Source organism: Cryptomeria japonica, chromosome 8, assembly GCF_030272615.1.
Source record: "Cryptomeria japonica chromosome 8, Sugi_1.0, whole genome shotgun sequence".
Lineage (NCBI taxonomy): Eukaryota > Viridiplantae > Streptophyta > Pinopsida > Cupressales > Cupressaceae > Cryptomeria > Cryptomeria japonica.
The window spans coordinates 125,727,560-125,749,625 of record NC_081412.1 but is presented as its reverse complement, the minus strand read 5'-3'; the positions used below and the strand labels follow the sequence as shown (position 1 = coordinate 125,749,625).

At 36.9% G+C, this 22,066-nt stretch overlaps 1 protein-coding gene across 3 annotated transcripts in view; it reads right to left on the bottom strand.

The window, feature by feature from the left end:
* LOC131041635 (vesicle transport protein GOT1) overlaps window positions 1-21,139 on the bottom strand; it is a 36,558-nt gene extending 15,419 nt beyond the window's left edge. Inside the window, exons 1-2 of one of the 3 annotated variants that reach the window (XR_009105050.2) lie at window positions 20,709-21,134; window positions 13,980-14,070 (exon numbers count right to left, since the gene is read on the bottom strand). Coding sequence is in view for 2 of the 3 variants with exons in the window: in XM_057974787.2 (XP_057830770.1) it covers window positions 13,980-14,010 (31 nt within the window). In the remaining variant the exon portion in view is untranslated. Of the gene's footprint in view, window positions 1-13,979; window positions 14,071-20,708 lie in introns of all 3 variants that reach the window. The other 2 variants (XM_057974787.2, XM_057974786.2) reach the window with 2 other exon arrangements.
* Between the last annotated feature and the right edge of the window lie 927 nt (window positions 21,140-22,066).

Sequence of the window (22,066 nt, the reverse complement as noted above, 5' to 3'; positions counted from 1 at the left end):
ACAGTGAATTTCCAGCCAACAATCCCTTAGGAGTTAGGTGCTCTTTATCCACTAATTGCAATTTGTAGTGTTGTGACCATTTCACACATCACCCCATCAAAATGGGGACCCCCTTTTTTTCTAGCAGCTCAAGTTGATTGATTGAGTAGCTAATATTCTTAGTCGGACTCCAAATTGAAGGTTTCCCTTGCCTTAGGATAGTTCAAATCTTGATGACAATTCAAGAGGTCTTTTGGGGTTAAATGAATACAAAAATGAAAGTTGAAGTGGTCTAGGTCTGAATGAGAAATAGAGTCATCAGGATCACTCTCAGGGAAGATAGATGATGTGACCTCATAGCACAGGCCGAATAGGGATTTTAAGATGAAAATAGGCTAAGGCCTCATTTCGAGTTTGAACAGATGAGAACTTTGAAATCCAGATTTGATTGAGGTACGAATGAAACATAAAATGAACAAGGTATGAATAAGGGTGAAAATTCCGCCCTTCAAGTTGGAGATTTCACAAAATGGAAGTGGTATGAATAAAATGAGGAACGAATTTAGTCCAAATGAAGGTGAAAATTCCACCCTCCAAGATTTAGAGTTTTGAACTTGGAAGTAGTACGAACGAAATATGAAAGGAATTTGGTGCGAATGGATGACAAAATACCGCCTTACTCAAGTTTGAAATTGATAAAGAAAGGAGGTACGAACAAAATATGAAACGGAAATGGTGCAAATGAAACACCTAAGTGCAAATAAAGCTCCAATCACCGATTTGAGGAGGTTTTCATCAAGTGCAAATGAAGATCAAAATGCCGCCATGATGATGAAGTGCAAAAGAAGAATGAAAAGCTTGCTCAAATTAAATGGTGCAAACGAAGCATGAAAGGCCGCCATGATGATGAGGTGCAAACGAAGCATGAAAAGCCGCTTGAATCATAAGGTGCAAACGAAAGGGGAAAAGCCGCCAAGATCTATAAGTCCAAATGAACTCAAGAAAACCACCAAGTTCAAAGGGTACAAATAAAAATCAAATCTCACCCAAGGTGTCAAAATGAAAATAGTGCAAAAAAAGTGCAAAACACCGAGGTACAAACAAAGAGCCTAAGACCAATTTGAAAAGAAGTTTTGAATCAAATCCAAATGAAGATCAAAAGGCTGCCAAGTTGTCTAAATGCAAACGAATTCAAAACAACCGCTTACGATGGTAAGTACAAACCAACAAATGTTTCGCCATCAATGAAATCTGAAAATTTGACTTGACATAAGTCCAAATGAGACATCAAAAGCCAAAAACATTGTGCAAGTGAAAAGACCAATCAAAAAGAGAAGTTGGCCATGAAGGAGAAGCGCTCAGCTGAAAAAATGAATTAAAATGTTTTTGTTAAGATACAAAGTCGGCCTATGTGGGATTTTGAGATGAAAGGTGTTGACTCTATGTCTTTAGCGACTATATAAGAAGGCATTCAAGTTCATTTTTAAAACATCATTCAAACAAAATTCGATCTGCAAGTTCAAAGACATCAGCGATTTTATCATTCAAGGCGATAATTTTGAAGAACAAATTTCATCTTCAGGCCAGCAATTGGACAAAGAAAGTCAGCAATTTAGACAAAGGATTTTGATCATTTCATTGATCAAAATGAACCTTTAAGAAAAGCGATTTGGAATAGAACAATTCTAAATCCAATCCGGAAAATTTCCAGTCCAAATTGAAGGCGACATTGACAGAATTTAGTGAAATTGTATGCATCATTAGACTTACAGCAGCATAGAGAGACAAATAAAAGTTAAATCCGGTGTGGACATTTGGCAAATCTCTATTTGTAAAACCATTTTTCAATGCAAAAAATACTTTTACAAACCCTAAGGTTTAAATAGTTGCTATAAAGGTTTGAAAATCAGATTTTATTTTCTCATTTCCAGGTCTGATTTTTGTCATCTCAAAGGGTTGTAGCTTGTAAGTTTCTTAAGGAAAGATTTTGTTTGTCTAGTTCAGGTATGAGATGTCATCGATCAAACTAAATTTTACTAGCGTTCTTATCTATCATACCTTATTCTTTAGAACTTCAAAATCCATATCAACTTGGTAACAAGATCATTCTGTTTGTAGGCTAATGTCTGACATAAAGACACAACAAAATCGAAGGCAAGCACTAATGAAGAACGAATTCAAAGACATGCTCTTTGATACTAAGCTCATATCCAAATGGCGGAAGATTAGCAACACCAACTTTGGACACACAGATATGGATGACTTCCGAGATCGAGTGTTTGGGAGAGGCAAGTACAATACCTCCAAGATAGTGAAGAAGCTCACAAGGAATGGCATATCTCATATAGCTTGCTTCCCACCGGCAGTCCAATGTAGCGAGCTGATCCTCGAATGTGCTAAGCATTACCACCCGGAGCAGAGGCAAATCGTAGCACCAGATGGAAGGAAGATAGCATATCTCACAGAACTATCAGTAGCTGAAGTGTTCAATGTTCCTACATACGACAAGATGATCTACAAAAGCAAAGATGATGCCTGAGCTTTGTACCAAAGAAAACCAAAAGCTTGTGACGACATCCTCAATAGGAATTGGATCCTTGAGCCTAGAAAAAGTCATACGAGAGTACCGAAGAAAACACTCCTCAAATCAGATTTCAAGGAAGGATTAGCAGAATTGATCATGATGCTAAACAGAGTCATGGGATCTTCTCAAGCTTCATCATATGAACCATGGATGTGGTACTACATTGAAGAAGTAACCAAAGGAGCTAACACCATCAACTGGGTGAAATTAGTAAGTGATAATTTACATAAGCAATTGATGTATGTGGAACAAACTAAAACATTTTACATGAGCTCATACTTGATGTGCATCTTAGCTAGATATGGTAAATACAAGGGATTGAATTGTAGAGCACCAGTAGGACCAGCTGAGGGTCAAATGTTGTCATATGATGCATATCCACAATTGCAATTGAAGAATAGTATTGCCCATTATAGAAGGGTGAATGATGCCTTCACCATGCACATTGTAAGAACCTTGCAAGGAGGCACCCATATTTGGTTGTCTGAGGAATCTAAGAAGTTGATGAAAAAATATGGTTTTTGGTACATTCAGTTTCCAAAAATCATCTACTTGAGAATACAAGGATGCTCTTCTTATGCTTATCATCTTCCTAGATATCCTAGGAACAGAATGGTACTATTGTTAGTACCTAGGCATGTTAGAATATGATGCACTCGAGAGAAGAAAAAAGAAAGCTAAGACTACCTTCCCAGTCAAGATAGGTAAGTCACTTGAAACATGCCCAACTATTTCAGCAGCACAAGGATCAGAGGAAGAGCTATAGCACTACAATCTCAAGAAGATTATGACATAAGAGAGATAAACATTGGTCCTATCACTCGGCACTCAAGTAGTTGAAGAATTTAGAGGATCAGCCTCTAACGTGGAAGAACAATTGGAGATTGAGGTGAGGAAAAGGAGGCAACTTAAGGAGGAAAACAAGCAATTGATAAACTACATTCACCACATGACATCCCGGCAAGAAGAAGACACACCATGCCCACCATAGATACTCTCCAAAGAAGCAGTTGAAGGAATGGAAGAGACAAGGATGATAGCCCAAGTCACTAAAACATGGATTGAGAATGCTTTTCAACAAGCTAGTACTTTTACTCAAGAATTCATGCAAACATATAACAGAGTCACCACATTCTTGTGCAAGATCCAGAACATCATAGAGATATGGGAAGAGTTTCAATTTATCTGGGATAAGACCATACCACGATTGCAAGCATTGAAGGAAATTCCCAAACAAGTGCTAATTGATGGTGGAGTGATGGAAGCAAAAGCAGTCTATGATTTCAACAGGTGGTATTGTATTCTCATGACAAGGAAGGAAACTCTTGATAAAACAAGAGAGGATCGTATCAAGATGGAAGAAACACTTAAAAGAATTCAAGAACAATTTATGATCTCAACTAGGGAAGTGTTTATCTAGGACATGCTTGATGAAGATGGTTTCATTGTTGATGAATTGCATAACAAGATAAAGTCTATCTTCTTTCCAACTACCGGCTTCTCAGATAATGTTTTGAATGAAGTTTGTTTATTCATGGTCTTCATGGGGATATTCCGAAAAACAAGAAATAGAATGGCAAAAGATCTTCGCCACTTGTTCTGACACATTGGAGGTGACTGAGTTTAAACTCAATAATTTGCCTAGTTTGTCCATGGAGGAGCTCAACGTAGTGATGTCCAGATTCATTGCCTTTGCCGTCAAAGAGAGGGATCAAGGAAATGAGCTTCTAGAAGAAAATTTGTTGTGAGCTCCATGTGATGCTTATTTTCTCATTGGAGGAAATTTACTCAAAGTTTGTGTCAGAAACATGCTTAATTTCTATTGGTTGATTATGGAGTTAACTTGTTGGCTACAACTAACCCTAATCAAGGTTTTAATCTCAGCCATTCATTTCAGAGCAATCTTAGCCCTATATTTCATTTTGGAGCTCTATAAAAGCTACCATTTTTTATTTTGTGATGTATGAGATAGACTTGAACAACTGTTGCTATTTTACTGCTGGATTAACAAAGACATTGAAGTGTGGTGTTTTCTATTCAATCTTTGGAGCATTTGCATGGTTATTCATCTTCTCAATTTAAGCTTTAGAATTTTGTTAAGTATTCAAATTGAATGATGGAATGTTGTGTATGATTTATGTGAAACTCGTAACCAATACCACTAGCAGTTTGTTCATTGCAAATTTGCTTGTGGTCAATTGGAACCCCTGAATGTGCTTAATTTCAATTGTTATTCAATCATTGATATGCATTTAATTAATGGTATCCATGTTTAGTAATGATTTGAAAATCATCTAATCCCCTTACAAGATTGCATTAGCCTTTGCGTAGTTATTCTTGCATGTCGAAACAAAGACTAGTAGAGTTTCACTAAAAGTCATCCTTCATCCTTGCATTCTTAGGCATAGTAAATGAGCTACAGTGCATATCATTCAAAAAGTATTCCTTGAAAGTTAAACATTCATCCCTTAAGAAATACGTAAGGCCCCTTGGAATAACAGCAATCACAACGGCCAATTGTGCTTATCCACAAGTTGAGACCCGACAATAGAAACCTTGGAGTCTTCTAATTGATCACAGAGTTTAGCATTTAGGAAGATTTTGATCAAGAGAGGATAGGATACTCTCGGTATCTTATTCTGTGTTTGAAGTGTCTATAAAACACATCAACAGGTAGGATGGAAAATAATAAGGATAGGTACATGCCATTGTGGGGCATAATCAATAGATGGGATCAACGGATACACTCCCCACTCCATGGTGTTGGATACTATCTGAATCCAACATTATTTGTAGCCCCTCATTAAAAGATAATGTTTAAGTCACACAAGGCCAACTCAAATGCATGGAAAAACTGTTCCCTACCCCAACAATATTGAATACAATTATGTAAGAGTTGCTAATTTGCACATAAGCAAGAATTTTTCAGACCAAGTAGACTCCATAAACTTTTGATAGTCTATATATGTTGCATACATGCAATGGTGTTAAACTTTCAGTAGATCTTACATGATATCATCTCAAAAGTATTTTTTTCCCACACCATGGTGGGATATTTGTGGCCAAGATGCCAATAATCTTTGATAGATAGCAATGCACATTTTAAGCCAGCCATGCAATTCATCTACTTCTGAGCATACTTGCATGTTTTTTAACACATAGATTCCAACAAACGCAACCATCAAACACAACAACAGCTGAATGATTTGATTTTCAATCACCACAGAGTCTACCTGAAGCTAAAGAAAGTTCAAGGTTAGAGTTTTGAATACTTGTAATTGTAAATATAAATTGTAATCATAGTTTTCGCATCACTTTCAATTGCCAAGTCTAATTTTTATATGGAAAAAAATCTGTTAATTTTGTGGATCAGAATTAAAATTTATCTTGTTCTATGTATTATCTATCACTGAATTGTTGTATAAATCTGATTGTCTTCTTTTATGTTGCAGGAGAGGAGGAGCATTTTTATTTTAATGTCCATTCTCACACATTTCATTTGGTATATGTAGTGGGCTGGGTACGGTCAAGCGATGCCTTGACCGGCCATGTCTTTTGGACATGGCCGATCAAGACATGTCACTTGATCGTGCCCCCTCACGATAATAAATGTTTGAATGAGAGACTTCATTTATCTCTCATTCAATCATTTATCTTACCGAGGCTATCATGCATTAAACACTCCCTCTTAGCTAAGTAAGATAAATGTAAAAGGTATTGGGAGCAATATTCATAAATCATATGATGCTTATCTTGGGACCATAGTTTCAAGATGTGAATTGCCTCTGTCGGCGATTCTATTCACAAACTCTTGAGTGGATTGCCTCTGTCGGCGATTCTATCCATAAGCTCTTGTGTGGATTGCCTTAGTCGGCGATTCTATCCGCAAGCTCTTGTGTGGATTGCCTCAGTCAGCGATTCTATCCACAAGCTCTTACGTGGATTGCCTCAGTCGGCGATTCTATCCACAAGCTCTTATGTGGATTGCCTCAGTTGGCGATTCTATCCACAAGCTCTTAACGTGGATTGCCTCAGTCGGCGATTCTATCCATGAGCCCTTGTGTGGATTGCCTCTGTCGGCAATTCTATCCACAAGCTTTTACGTGGATTGCCTCAATCAGCGATTCTATCCACAATCTTGAGTTATTGTAAGATCGTCACCTTCCAATAACCTCAAAAATACAAGTGGAAATCATTTGGAAGTCGTCACTTCCTTATGATTTACACAGGGCCCATAAAAAAATTATTAGTATTAATAATAATAATCAATATTTACAATTTTTACCTTAGAAGTGCTCAATCTTGATTAGTAAGCTCCCTCTCAATCACAAGGTATCTTGAGTTTCTTCTAGAGAACATATTTTTCTGAACGTACGTCTGAATTTCTGACTTCAGCAAGGGACGCTTGTAGTTTAAGTTTGAGAGGACAAGTTCTTGCAATGTGGCCATATTCGAGACTTTCAAGGAGATATCAATATGATCTTAATCGGATCTTCCTTCAGGCGGTTAGGCTTTATAGAAGGAAACCTGGCTCTGATACCATGTTAATTTTGTGGATCAGAATTAAAATTTATCTTGTTCTATGTATTATCTATCACTGAATTGTTGTATAAATCTGATTGTCTTCTTTTATGTTGCAGGAGAGGAGGAGCATTTTTATTTTAATGTCCATTCTCACACATTTCATTTGGTATATGTAGTGGGTTGGGTACGGTCAAGCGATGCCTTGACCGGCCATGTCTTTTGGACATGGTTGATCAAGACATCACTTGATCGTGCCCCCTCACGATAATAAATGTTTGAATGAGAGACTTCATTTATCTCTCATTCAATCATTTATCTTACCGAGGCTATCATGCATTAACAAAATCAAATATCATCGAGAAAGACCAGCCAATTGACCTTGATGAGATCAATCTAGATTATAAGTGGATTACAAATGATGATGTCCTCGTGTAACAACCCACCCTACTTTTTTTATTTTTTGCAATATTTAAGATGTAATGCAATGTCTTAACTTTCTAATCACCTAGATCCCGAAGTGGACAAGGTGAGAGCATATGGTACCTCCAACCAGACAACTAATCTAAATGAATGCAATTACAATAATACAGTGGCAAGCTGACAAGAATACGTAGGCAACCAAACCAGCCTATTCAACATCTCTTCAACAAACTATGTAGAATGACACACAGGTGGCAAAGCCAACCTTCAACACCACTTCGGAAGACTACATTCAAAGATCTAGGGATGGGGGACTATGGACAAAAAGTTAGGGATGATGGCTGGTGATGCAAATATAAATTATACACATGTAAATAAAATAATATTATATATCCCGCCAAAGGGCCGTCTGAAACTGAACTTTGACAGTGCTTCCAAAGGGAACCATGGACCATCTAGAGCCGGTTTCATTGTGAGAAGCGACACTGGTGATTTCGTATGGGGAGGATCTATTAAGCTTCCTGACGACTCCAACAATGATGCCGAATTTGCAGCCCCCCTCGGTGTACTAAGAATTTGCAAGGAACAGAATCTCCTCAGTATTGATATTGAGGGTGATTCCTTAAATGTAATTCAAACTGTAAGTTTTGGAGATGCTCCTAGTTGGAAATCCAGAATGGGGGTTAACAGCATATGAGAAATCTTAGAAGGAATGGATTTCTCAATAAGACATTTTCTGCAAAGCAAATCAAGATGCAGACTTTCTCTCCAACTATGCCATCGATCAGGAAATCGATACAATCATCTCAGACAACATAATGGCCTAGACTGGTCTTAGTCTTCAGTGACAGCGTCCCTTCAGACAAGGCCTGCAGAAGGTAACAGAGAATACTTTCATTGGGATATGCAGAGCAGAGGTGGATTAAGCAGAGATCTTTGTGGGATTCAACCAGATCACTGTGCCGATTCTTTCGGGATTATTGGACAGAAAAGACTTCCCACATAGAAATTGCTATCCTCTATCCTGTCTATAAAATCGAGAATGCAGATGACCACCAAGCAAAAAATAGAGGATGGAGGGGTCGGGGTCGGCGGATCTAGACATTTTGAAGTGTGAGTGTGAGTGCAAGCAGGCGTTGGTGGATGCACAGCTGAAGGAAATATTCGTGTTAGATGGGGATGAGGCAAAGGAAGCAATGAAGAAGGTTTGGGAGATGCATGCCTATCCCGTGCACATGTCCACAGTGTCGAGCTCTTGGGAACTATGAGGCTATGGAGAGGGCCATCAGACGTATGGTTGTCCCTCACCTCCAGGGCTCAATTGTGAGGGCCCTGAAGAGGCTCAAGTTCAAAGCCTTTAACGGTCTAGTTGCTGATGCTTTTGTCATAGAAAAGGTTTTGGAAAACAAGGATATGCATGATAATGTAATGTCTCTAAGAGATGGCCTGAGCAAAAATAACCTTGAGACCTATGAGTATATGATGAGTGTTAATGGGGATTTGTTCCCTTCTGAGCAGTTGAGCAGAGCTCAAGAGGTGATAGAGGCCATTAGGACTCTGTTTGCCTTCTGTTGAATATATCTTTTTTTCTGTGATCAATGAAATGGGTGCTACCCCCTTCGTAGCAATTTGCCAAAAAAAAATACTGTTATATGCATCTATTATTTAGACTAATTAATAATAAATATATTGTCTTCCCAACAATTCCCATGTTTTCTTTGACAGCAAGAACTTATTTATTTTAATCAAATTTTCATTTTTCAAATAACTAAAGATGAAGCCAGGGTAAATGCAAGCTGATAAAAGGGGCGATAATGTCTTGAAAAGGGTGAATCTAAACAAGGGGCTATTGATGACCCTTTTTTGGAAAGTTGTCCGAAAGGAAGCTTGACCTTGGAGACCTGCGTTTTCACCTTCTATGATTGAAATTATGTTTTTGATTAAAGGATAAAGCAGGTTTTGAAGGGACCCGAAACCCTTTACAAAAATGAATAGCTGATGTACAAGATAAGCTATGCCAAACAACAACCATCAGCCAGGCAACAGAAAGCCAATTTCTGCAAACCAACAGCCAACTAGGCACAAATAGATTTTGAAGGGCTCCTAAAACCCTTTATAAACAACAGCAAGAAAGAGACTAAAAGATGGAAACTAAACCACCTTTGGAAACTTTCAACCACCACGAGCAACCTTAACTGGGGACAGAGAGGCATGGTTATGCTTAGGAAGACCTCTCTTCTCTACACAAGCAACCTTAACTGGGGACAGAGAGGCATGGTTATGCTTAGGAAGACCTCTCTTCTCTACACAACCACCCAAGAAAGACCATCCTCTGAATGTATAGAGCAAGGCAAAGCAGGAAGACCAACCGCCAAAGGCTTTGAGGAAGAGAGACAGGAGCAGAAACCATAGCCAAATCATCATGCGGGAAAGCCACAATAAGCTCTGGAGGCAAAGTCAAATTCACACATTGTTCAATAGGACCATAAAGAATCTCTAAAGTAGCCACAACCTTTGAAACCAATTTCTCATCCCCAGAATCATCCTCAAGATTAAAAAATTCTCCCACAGTAAGATGCTCACTAAGAGCACTTTTCCACCATGTTGCATCATTACGATGAGATTTTTGGAAATCTGTAGCGAGGTGACCAGTAGCAAAACATCTCCTGCAGCGAAAAGGGAGACCCTCATAGTCAAGAATCTGAGAACACTGCCTATCCTCAACAATCAAGATGACCACTCCAGGCAAATCTTTTGAGGTATCAATATCCACAAGAATGCGAGTAAAAGTAAGGTGATCATAGATTAGAGAAAAAGCATTAGCCATAATGAACCTATCAATAGCATTTCCAATAGATTCAAAGAAAGACAAGCAAGACTTAGCTCAATACAAGAGAGGCAAATTAGATGCCTAACCCAAGTAGGAAAAACACTAATAGATTCAAAGAGGGTTGGAAGAAGGGAACCAAGGCCTAAGAGAAAGTGAATGCTTACCCCACAACCAAACCCCGCCTTCAAGCACTTGAGCCCTATCATCCTCAAATTGAAAGGCTACCAAAAAAAAAACCCTAGTAGAAGGATAAAGTTCAATCCTATCATCAATAATGGGCCTCCAAGAATCTAAAATCCATTTGCTCAAATCTGGAAGGGAAGGCCTTAGACCATTGAACTTGCAGATAAAAGCAACACGAGAGTACTCTTCTTTTTCCAAAACATGTAGTCCACAAATAACAGAAGGGGAGGAAGAAGAACGCTGCAAGGGTTTACCACTATGAGAGGGATGAGCAGGAGCAGAAGAGGGTTTACCACCAGAAGACCTAGCCACCTTATCATAGGAAAGAGATGCTGGGTTAGAGGTAGGGGCATCCACATGCACCAAACTAGAACCTAAAGGAGGAAAATATGCAGCATCAGGGACACCACCATTCATATGCTGCGAACTAGCAGTGGATGGCAACTGCAAACTGGCGCCATGTAGCAAACCAGCAGCGGTTAGCGACAACAAACTAGCAACAAGCAACGAACCACCACCAGATGGCAAACCAGCACCAAACTGTGATCTAGCAGCAAATGGCAAACCAAAAAAAGGTCATCTATAGCCCCCCTGTTTAGATTCACCCTTTTCAAGACATAATCGCCCCTTTTATCAGCTTGCATTCACCCTGGGTTCATCTTTAGTTATTTGAAAAATGAAAATTGGATTAAAATAAATAAGTACTCAGTGTCAAAGAAAACATAGGAATTGTTGGGAAGACAATATATTTATTATTAATTAGTCTAATATATATATGTATATAATATTATTTATTTACATATGTGTATAATTTATATTTGTCCCAAAAAAAGGTCATCTACAGCCCAAAAAAATGGCAAACCAAAAAAATGGCAAATGGCAAACCAAAAAAAGGTCATCTATAGCCCCCCTGTTTAGATTCACCCTTTTCAAGACATAATAATTAATTAGTCTAATATATTTATTATTAATTAGTCTAATATATATATGTATATAATATTATTTATTTACATATGTGTATAATTTATATTTGCCCCAAAAAAAGGTCATCTATAGCCCAAAAAAATGGCAAACCAAAAAAAGGTCATCTATAGCCCCCCTGTTTAGATTCACCCTTTTCAAGACATAATCGCCCCTTTTATCAGCTTGCATTCACCCTGGGTTCATCTTTAGTTATTTGAAAAATGAAAATTGGATTAAAATAAATAAGTACTCGGTGTCAAAGAAAACATAGGAATTGTTGGGAAGACAATATATTTATTATTAATTAGTCTAATATATATATGTATATAATATTATTTATTTACATGTGTATAATTTATATTTGCATCACCAGCCATCATCCCCAACTTTTTGTCCATAGTCCCCCATCCCTAGATCCTTGAATCTGCTTATTCCAAAACTCCATGAAACGTAGTCTATTTGTTCTTTATTTCTTATTGTCTAAATTTCTAAAATTAAAAATACATTACGTCATCTATTAACAATGAAACTAACTAAACTCAGCAAATTCTATCTTTATCCTTTATATGCAAGTTTATCATCTCTCACATAGTTGGCAGACAAGTACTTGTTGAGTTGCCAAAACTCGCCAGGTTTTTTGCAAAACGAGTTTTTCCCATGTTTACTAACCAAGTTTTTGGCAAGTACTCACTAAAAACTCAACGAGTTTGACAAAAAAACTCACCAAACACATTAAAAATGTGAAACACGAAAAAAAATGCAAAACAAAATACGAAAAAAAGTCAAGAAAGTCACTATTTTACTCTATAAATGCATGAACGCTCCTCACACTTCCTCACATAGCACTTGGAGAACAAATATTCTTTATAAAAATGTGCCAAGTACCTAATTTCTCCCTAAGTGATAACATTGTGAAATGGTGTGCAACAAAAAAGTTGTATGGTTTCAAAGGCCTTCGTGTGGGCTTGGTGGCAATGGTGCGACCCCTCGACCCCACCCTGTATTGCAACTGGTAATGTGCCCAAGGCACTGCCCCCAAACCACACATGGGGCACCTACCCCTTGACCCTGTTGGGGGCATTGCCCCTAGACCCCCACAAGAGGATACTCCTCAGACCCATTGGAAGCATTGCCTCTAAACCCCCACAAGGGGCATGCCCCATGACCGCATTGTGATCTCCACTCCTAGACCCCTACTAGTTATTGGGATATCTTCTCATATAAGAAATTTGATTACAATGAGGGGATTTGGGAGTGGACACCAGAACCAACAACTTAGGCAGTTATTTTTATCACTATCATAATATCATTGATCAATGATGAAGTATCATACTACAAGTATCAAAAATTCAAAATGCCATTATTAGTATAAAATACCATACAACCTTCAACCTTGCACAAGAAAGGTAGACAACAAATCAAAGGTGTTCGTTGATTTAGTCGAATCAGAGCCACAAACACATCCTTCGATGTTGAGCAAGGAGCTACAACGGAGTGCAAAGATTAGAACCTCTCCCCAAGTTATCATTAGACTAAGAGGAAAATGTTAAATGCTGTAATATGCAATTTATGATTTATGATGATGGTTTTCAAAGGCAATCATCATAAATTCATAATAGTTTCCAGCTAAATATTGTATAAAGGTTTCACATGATGATGCAATTTTGTACTCAATTTGTATTCAAATGAACCAAATTTAATAGAAAATATTTTTGAACTCATTTATGGACTCACTGGATATATTTTGTCTTTGAGCAAATGTGTTTTCAAAGAAAGTTGAGCAATTTTTTAAATTGTCAAGTTCTTTGCTGAGTTACAATTTTTTGTCTACCGAGTTTTTGCCAAGTCCAAGTTTTCCAACTATGATCTCTCATATCTTTTACCCTTTTCTCATGAATTGTCTCATAAGATGTATCCGGCTGACTACACACCATCCCCTAATAATTGGCATCTTCAGCAATTTGCAAAATAATTCCCCTCATTTCCCCATGCCCTAATCCAAGGAACTTGTGTAATCTTCATATATAAGTGCACAAACATATATAAAACACTGAATCTATCCAAATATAAATAATATATGAGAGAAAATTATACTAGGCTAAGACAAACTCGACAAAAAATAAATACTATTGCCCTAAGTAATATAAATTTATAAAATATCTAAAGATCTTCCATTAACTTGCAATAAACTCTGATTAAGAAACACATTCTGATTCGGATAAGCTTCAGCACAGTTGCAAAGCAAAAATACTAACCTAGTAGTAAAATTATGGCTACCAATAATATAAATTAAGTTTCCAAACTCATAAATTAGCTTTAACTACCATAAAGCAAAAGTCAACTATGGCATTGAAATTATAATCTCCATGAAGCACTTTGTCAACAGCTATAAAGTTATAAACAATTAAATTATAACAAAATGATGATGAACATGTACAAATATGTGTTTCGTCTATGTGTGCACATCAGTGCATACAAAAAAAAAAGTGATCTTACTTTTGCGGTCATTCATTTTGAAGGAAAGCATGATGGCGATTTGAATTTATACCAATCTGCCCAGCAAACGAAGTGCAGTTATAAAGCCAATCTGCCCAGCAAACAAATGCAGTTATAAGACTGGGCTTATCTTGTTCACAAACATCTCTTCAGCACTAAAAAAAGCTTGAAAAAAACATGTGAAAACATCCAATTATATGTTTGGCACCTTTAAGAATTCTGCATGAAAAAAACAAAGTATAAAATAGGAGTGTTAATACCTTTCATTAATTGATACTGGAATATGTACGATAAAAATAAACATCATCCACATTTCCAATTTTGTAGCTAAAGCTGAAAAACAATCTGAAATACTTAATCACAACTTTCAAAGCTAACACCAACTCTGGTTTCTATTACATCACAATCTTTACAGAAGGATCCTTTTACGATGTGACTTATTATTGAATTATAAAATAAAGACGCTGCATACAGTTATGAAGAAAAGATTAAAAACCACTGTTCAACTAATAAAACCAAGTTAGAGGTGTACTGATCTAATTGTTTCTTTTCGCTTCTCCAGTTAATGTAATGGTATAACACCGGTCCCCTTTACCTTCTCCAATTGCAATGATGTGACTTTTAGTGGAACTTTGTCGTCTTTCATCTGCCTTTTTCATATTTATTCAGTTGTTTGGTACTTCTTATAAGGTGATTGCTTCACCATTTTCTTTCACATAGTAGGAGTAGGTAATGTTTCTCCTCTAAAGACAAGCAGCTTTGACTAGTAGGCGCACATTTTCAGATTAATGTACTTTGGTAACACTGTTTTCATCATTTCCATTCACTATGTTAAGATGTCATAGTCTAACACTGTTCACCTGACATGTTCCAAACTCACAACTCCAGTATATGGACCAAGAATATCTAAGCCCATGTTTGTGTAACAGTTAACCTTTAATTATCCCTACTAAATTCTTAATTCAGCTGCGTAACCTCATTCAATTATTGCATGGCCTCAATTTATTTTTGAATGAGCTTTATCTCCAAATATCTTTGATTCGTCGAATGTTTTGAATAACTTGAAATTGCTGTGATAATTAGACTTATTTGTGTTAGAGCATAATGTTTATTTGGAGATCACACCTATAAGTGGTCCTAATAACATTAATAAGGCTCTACAATAATATAAGATTTAACCATATATAAAAATATGGCCATATAAATTTGAATCGACTATTAATTTATTATTATATACCTTAATGAAAAGGTATAACCTTTCAATTGTTGCAGATGATAGCATCCTGTCCTATACTTAAGGGATTCCCATTTATGGAAAAATCATCATTAGATGATGTGTTTGAGAGTGCCATGGCCCTTTTTCTGGTCTAAAATAATTAATAATATTTTTTAGGTTGGGCTTGGTAATTTCTAATTTTGGGGGGCAATTAGATAATATTATTATAATCAATATAAAAATTAAAAGAATAAATATTTTTAAACACTTAAAATAATAAGTAATTTTATATATTTGGAGGGAAATTTAAATCTAAAGGCCCCATATGGAAAGGTATATCAAGGAGGTGCCTAACTTCATTTCATCATCAAGATGCATTTTGACATTCTCATTTGGGGTTCCAAGTTTGAAAAGGCATTCAAGGATGAAAGATTTGGCTATTTTCAGTGGGGCCTGGGAGGGTAAAAACCCTCGACTCTTCATTTCTGGATTTGGGGAGGAAAACCCTCACCTAGGTATTCTCACATGGAAGCGAGAGCAATGGGCAAGTTTATGTGAGTTTCTCGACATTTGGTGATTGAGCTTCGCAAGCAAACAGTTTACAACATCCAGACCCTCAACTCCTCATTTCTGGATTTGGGGACAAAAACCCTCACATCCACCTAGGCATCCTCACATGGAAGTGAGAGCAATTAATTAAGTTTATATGAGTTTCCAGGCATTTAAACTGAGATTCGCAAGTAAATATTTTACAACATCAAGAAGGTTCATCATTGGCAATCTTCAGTCATTAATTGCTGTTTCAGACCCTACCATACAATTCCTAGGCATTCTGTACATCATTTTAGTGTTGTGAAGGGGCGATCAGCTTCATAGACCCCTATGCAAGCCATACCAACACCAGGGAGGCCCTTTCTGCTGCTATACAGCAATTTCCAGCAATTTTATTCCCTGTTACACTCATCTGCCACTGCCATACACATCCAGCAGATTTCCATACCATCCATTTCTGAACTTTTGACAGCCATACAGCCAACTGTACCTGCTATACGAGTCTTTTCAAATCTGAACTGTTCGGATCCACCACCAAAAACTCAGGGTTTCCAACTCTTCCTACCAGATATGCCAACCAGTGAGTGATTTTAAAACGTAAAACAAATCTCTAGCAATGTTTTCAGTAAATTTATCAGATTTGTAAATTTCCAGAAATTGCTGCAATAATCAAAACTAGGGTTTCTAGGGTTGCAAATTGGCATATAGTGTGATTGTTTGCATGTTGCATTCATTACAATTCAGATATGGATATTTAATATCTACCTAGGGCTTGCAAATGCTGTTATTTGTCTAAATTTAAAATTATCCATTTCCAGCACTTCGTATTTGTGATCAGCATTGATTTTGGTTTCTAAGTATCTGTTCTTTTGCAAAGCTTCAATAAAGTACAAAAACAAATCAGTAATTCAGATGTGGTTACGTGTTGGGGACATTACTGAGGGAAATTGGAAATACTAAAAGGGGTATTCATGCACTGAAAGTAGGGGAGGAGAGATTGGTGATCATCAGGTTCTTGAGTCTAGTTGACAAATATTATAAGTTTTCTCATATTAAGAATGATGCTTTTGTGCGGTGTTTGACTATAAGATTTTCCCCACAAATTCTTGTGTAATGAGTTGAGATTTGTTTATTCTACAATTTCATTTCAGTTATTTACTTCTAGATTATTTTTATTTCTTAATTAATTATGATCAGCCCATATCAATCTCAATCCATTTACATCGTATCAAATCCCATGTAGGCTATACTAATTATTTAGTTTATTTTATTTGATAAAAATATTTACAAAAAAGACAAGTTTGATAAATTGGAACCTGCAAAACAAAATTCACCAAAATGACCAGCAGCCAAAAACCAAAATTAGTTGACCTTTAAGTGCTCACAGAAACAGTTCATCCTCTGAGGACTGAGGAGTCGTTGATGGTGTAGAGGAAGTAGTAGCAATAAGTGGCATGGAAGATGGAGCAGGAGCACAACGTAACAAGAGCCACAGGGTACTGAAAATTTCTGCATATGAAGCTACCAAGTTCTGGGCCATTAGCTAATAATGCTTTTTGAAATTATTTCCCAAGATTGAGCTGCAGACCAGTTTTCATTGTCCTATAAACACATCTCTACGCTTCATTGCCCTGTAAACATGCCTACACTTCATTGTTTTCTAGCAGGAGGCGGGGAAATATACCTCCTATGGGAGCAGAGCCATCTGAGAACACATAATCAGCAATAGCCACACTAAATTTATCCTTCGGCAGCAGGTAAGGTTGAATGAAGTTGAGTCTCAAGAGATGCACCAACCACATATCTTGGATATGATCCATGGCATTAGCCCAGAAAGTCAACACCACCTCACTGTAGAAGAGTTGATGCAGAAAGATATTCAACTCATCATGCTTAGCAACAAATATAAGAGCCTTTTCTACTCACAGATAGTTGAATGAGTACACAAATCCTAGCTTTGCATGGTCAATAGGGCCAAACTCCACCAGCTCCCATTTGCAGGGAGCAATGTCGAATCTTCTATTTTTTGTTACTGTTTTCATGATGGTGGAGAGATCAAGAAATAGAATGGAAAAAAAAGGGGTGGGACACCAATATACAACACCACAGAAATGGCATGTGGCAATAAATAAATTATCAACTTGGGAAAAAAAACAATGAGGCTGCACAATAGGCTTGTACAAGAAGTCACCAGGTTGGGCATGTACTAATTATGTCATATAGAGAACTGAGAACTGAAAGCACTAAGTTGCACGAATAAATGCTGTTAAAATTGTAGGCATGCTCGAATTTTTCGTTCTTTCCAAAAGTTGGAGGTATTTCTATACCTTTGCAAAACCAACAAATATTTTTTCTTAACATTGTTAGATTGTTGTAGTTGGCAAAGAATAAAGTACATTGTTATAGTCGAATAAATAAATAATTATTATGTTTTGTATTTGCAGTGTTAGTTCCCAACCAAGTGTTAGTTGTCAGTTGGTAATTACCGGCAATTGGTAGCCTTAACCAACATTGGTATACTATTTATATGTACCTACTGTTCATAGTCGGGGACCACTCTGATGATATTGTACTTATGCATATTTGAAAATTGGTAATAAAGCTATAACTTCTGAATATGTTGTCAGGTAGTTCTATTCCTATGTTCTGTAACTTTATATTTCCATTTACTCTGTAATCCTATAAAAGTAGAATAAGCAAGTAAACATTTGGCACTGTTGCCAATACAAACTTTGGCCAAACATAAGTCACAGACGAGAATCATGACATTCTAATGGGGCAGCCCATTGACAAACCATTACAAGCCAATGAAGAAAGAGAAAATCAATTGACACAAGACATGATAAATCTATCGGACATCTCGTTACAAGAGTACATTCAGAGGGAAGCTCCCATCAAGGAGGTCCCTCAAGGCCGCTATCTTGGACAACCTGACTGTAAACAAGGAGGTTGATTGTCTGTTGCAAAGACTGCCAAGGCTTATCGCACGACACTTCATCATCCTTCAAGACATTCGAGAAGAGAGGGATCAAAAGCAACAAAGGTGACAAATATTGCAACGGTACGAGAAAAGGAAGTGGCGGGAAGAGGAAGAACACGACACCAGTGGAAGACATACCCTTGAGAATTAATGCCCGTGCAACCAAACAAATATAGAACACAAATCCCAAGCGGTCAGAAAGTGACAGAGGGATCGATAAGAAGATTCCTTCAACTGAGACAACAAAGTGACAAAGGTGATTGAGGAGAATTGTTGAAGAATCTGATAGCCCAAGCCCGCCAAAAGTAAGAGCAGAAGTGTCAACCAAAGTCTTACCCAAGAAGAAAGACAAACATCTAGTGAAGAACGTACGCAAAATTAGTGAGAGGAAATTGCTAGACACTTACCACTCCCAGACAAAGTACACCAAGACCTTGTTGACCAAGCACACAATTCCTCCATACAGTCAAACATCAGATGAGGAGCACGAAGAAAGAAACCCTAAATAAACTGAGATATTTGAGAGTGACATACACCACATTGAGAGGCTATTCATCTTGAAGGAACCGAGAATTGGAGGAACTGAACCAAAGACCCCTGCACAAAGGGAGTGCAGGAACGAGCCTGAAGAGATCCAAAGTGCAAGGGATGTTGAAGGAGGACATGTAGAGGACTTGTATGTGGCTGAGAGTGCAAGGCAGGCATCAGAAGGTAGAGGTCAAGACAATCCACTCAGGTCCAATGCACAAGGACGAAAGCAGGCTTGAAATATGGTGACTCCCCCAGCAAGCCTGAGCGTGGAAAACCAAGGTAAGACTAAAGACGCTAAGGCTCATAGACATGTTCTGTGTTAAATGACATCAAGAAGAAATAATGTTGTGCACCTTTCTGCGGTAAAAAAAGAGCTACATCCTTTTCACAGTGCATACAAAGCAAATTATAGGGGACTCTTCCTGTGCCATGCAATGGAAAACAACACTAGGAGAAGTCTAGATGATTGGAGACCAACATAGACAAATGTCAAACTATGAAATTTTGTTGCATACAAAAGGCAGAACAAATTTTTAGCGAGAAAATTCTTCTTTGCGGTTAACAAAACTTGATACTTTTAACGATAGACCTTCCAAACACAATCATATTAAAAATTGCTTCTAAAACAATGTTGAATCATTTCAAATTGACGCAAAAGCAGAGATGCCAGCTCTATTTGTTTGTGGGAAGATGATCTCTCAAATGTAGCATCCTTGTTTTTGTTGTAGTAACATAGAAAAGTGGCTTCTAAAAGGAATGTAATCATATCAAAGGCATTTTGATATCTGATTATACCGCTGAGTCCTAATCATGTAACCGACCATGTTAGAGGATGTACCCATCTGGAAAACCAAGCTATTTGTTACTTGTTCAACACAATCTTCTAAAATTTTAAAATTTTTTGTCACAACAATCCCTTGCCTTGTGATGTTTAGTCTTAAAGTACAAGAGCCAATATAATGGCACAAAACTCTGAAGAATTTTGCCGTACAATGTATAACGCTTGTGAAGAAGAATGTGACAAGTTTAACATATAAAGATGGTCTGATCCCTTTATTCACTCTATGTGAAAATAGTTCTGGCAACCATTGCATTTGCAGCATCAGCAGTAACGAGTATTCATTCAATACTAAATAATTCTGTCACAAAAATTACCTCACCCACAGGAAATCAAACCAAATAAAAATTTAAAACCACCAAATAAACGTAAAATTCATTTCACAGCTCAAATTATCTCTACATAAAAATTTTTAAAAAAAGGATATAACAGTAGGTTTACAATAATATCATATATGAAAATAGTCATAGATAAGACCACAGAACCAATGCCATTTATTTAACAGATAACAACAGAATTGTTTTCGAATGAAATAAAACACAGCAAAAATAATCCGGTCGCGTACAGATTCCGGAAAAGAAAAAATCACTAAAACTATGGCAAGTGACTGACCTTGGTTCTCCACAAATTGTGTTGTATTGTCAACGATGCCGGTCAGAAAAAATAGCCAGAGTTTGCAGAAAAAATATTACGAAACCCTAACAGAGGAAATTTGTTTTAAATGAGGCGAATCGAAATCACTCTCCCTACAGCTGCCGCTTCAATCATTCACAGTCAGCGAAAAGTGGATCTAAAGATATCGAGGTTTTATAGCAACCAGATTCTTGAGGTCAAGACAAGATTTCTGCAGCGTTTTAAACGAAACATTTGTCGCGAGTTAAAATTTGTTTTCAGGCGTTGGCAAAGAATGTTTGATTTGCCTGAAAGTTGTTTTCCCGGCGTTAGATTAACTTCCCGGCCTAAAAAGCTGCTACATAATATAGTCGTTAGAGGTCCTCGTCTGCTGGTTAAAATTGTAGAATTTTTGATAAATTTATTGAGGTTCAAATTTTTTTTGTGTTTGTAGGTTTGGATGTAAATTTTCAATTTAAACCTTAAAAAAAAAGAAAAAGGGTTGACTTCAATCATGAGGGTAGCTTCTTTTCAATATAATTAGTTTTTTAACACCATTTTTTTATTTAATTTAATATTTTTATGGAAAAATATGACTTAATTTTTTAATTTTCAACATAATAATTGAAGACTATTTAATTAGTGGTTTATATTTTTATATTACAAAGCGAAATAATTATTTTCAAAGTTAAATTGAATTGATATTTGGATCGTTAAGGTTATGTGGAGTCTTGTCCAAAAATCTAATGGAGGAGTGTGTAATCAAACCGACATAACAAGGTGCTTCCAAATGGTGTGTTTGCTTCTTTGATGTTTGTGAAGGAATAGGGATGGTATGTGACATCTTAAAATCTTCGTTTGCAAAGAAGATGTATTGCACATTGATTTTGCTCACTATTGGCCTCATAAATGTAGTTTTGTTGTTGGAAAAAATATGTGAAGATGGAATCAAAAGTTTAATATGGTTGCATATTTGAATTCCTCTCAAACAGTTTGTGTGAATTCAAATAATAGCACCTCGTTTTAAGTCCATATGCAAAAGTTGTTGCTTTTGAAGGAACCCAATCAATATGCATTACTAAAGTGGCAAACTTGAGTTCTTAATAGTGGCAAACATGTCATGGGAAGTGGCTAACTCTCATGGAAGTGTCAAATTTATCAATAGCAAAGTGTCAAATCATTCTTTGTGTGGGTAAAGAGTTGGCTTTTAGAACACGATATGTTTTCTTTTCCATTTTGCATTTGATCTTCCAAATTCTTGTTTTGGGGAAGGTGTGGGAAAGATTTTAAAACCCTTCTTTGCACGTAGAAGAGGTCAAACACTATTATTGGTGGGATGTAGAGACATCATTTAATAT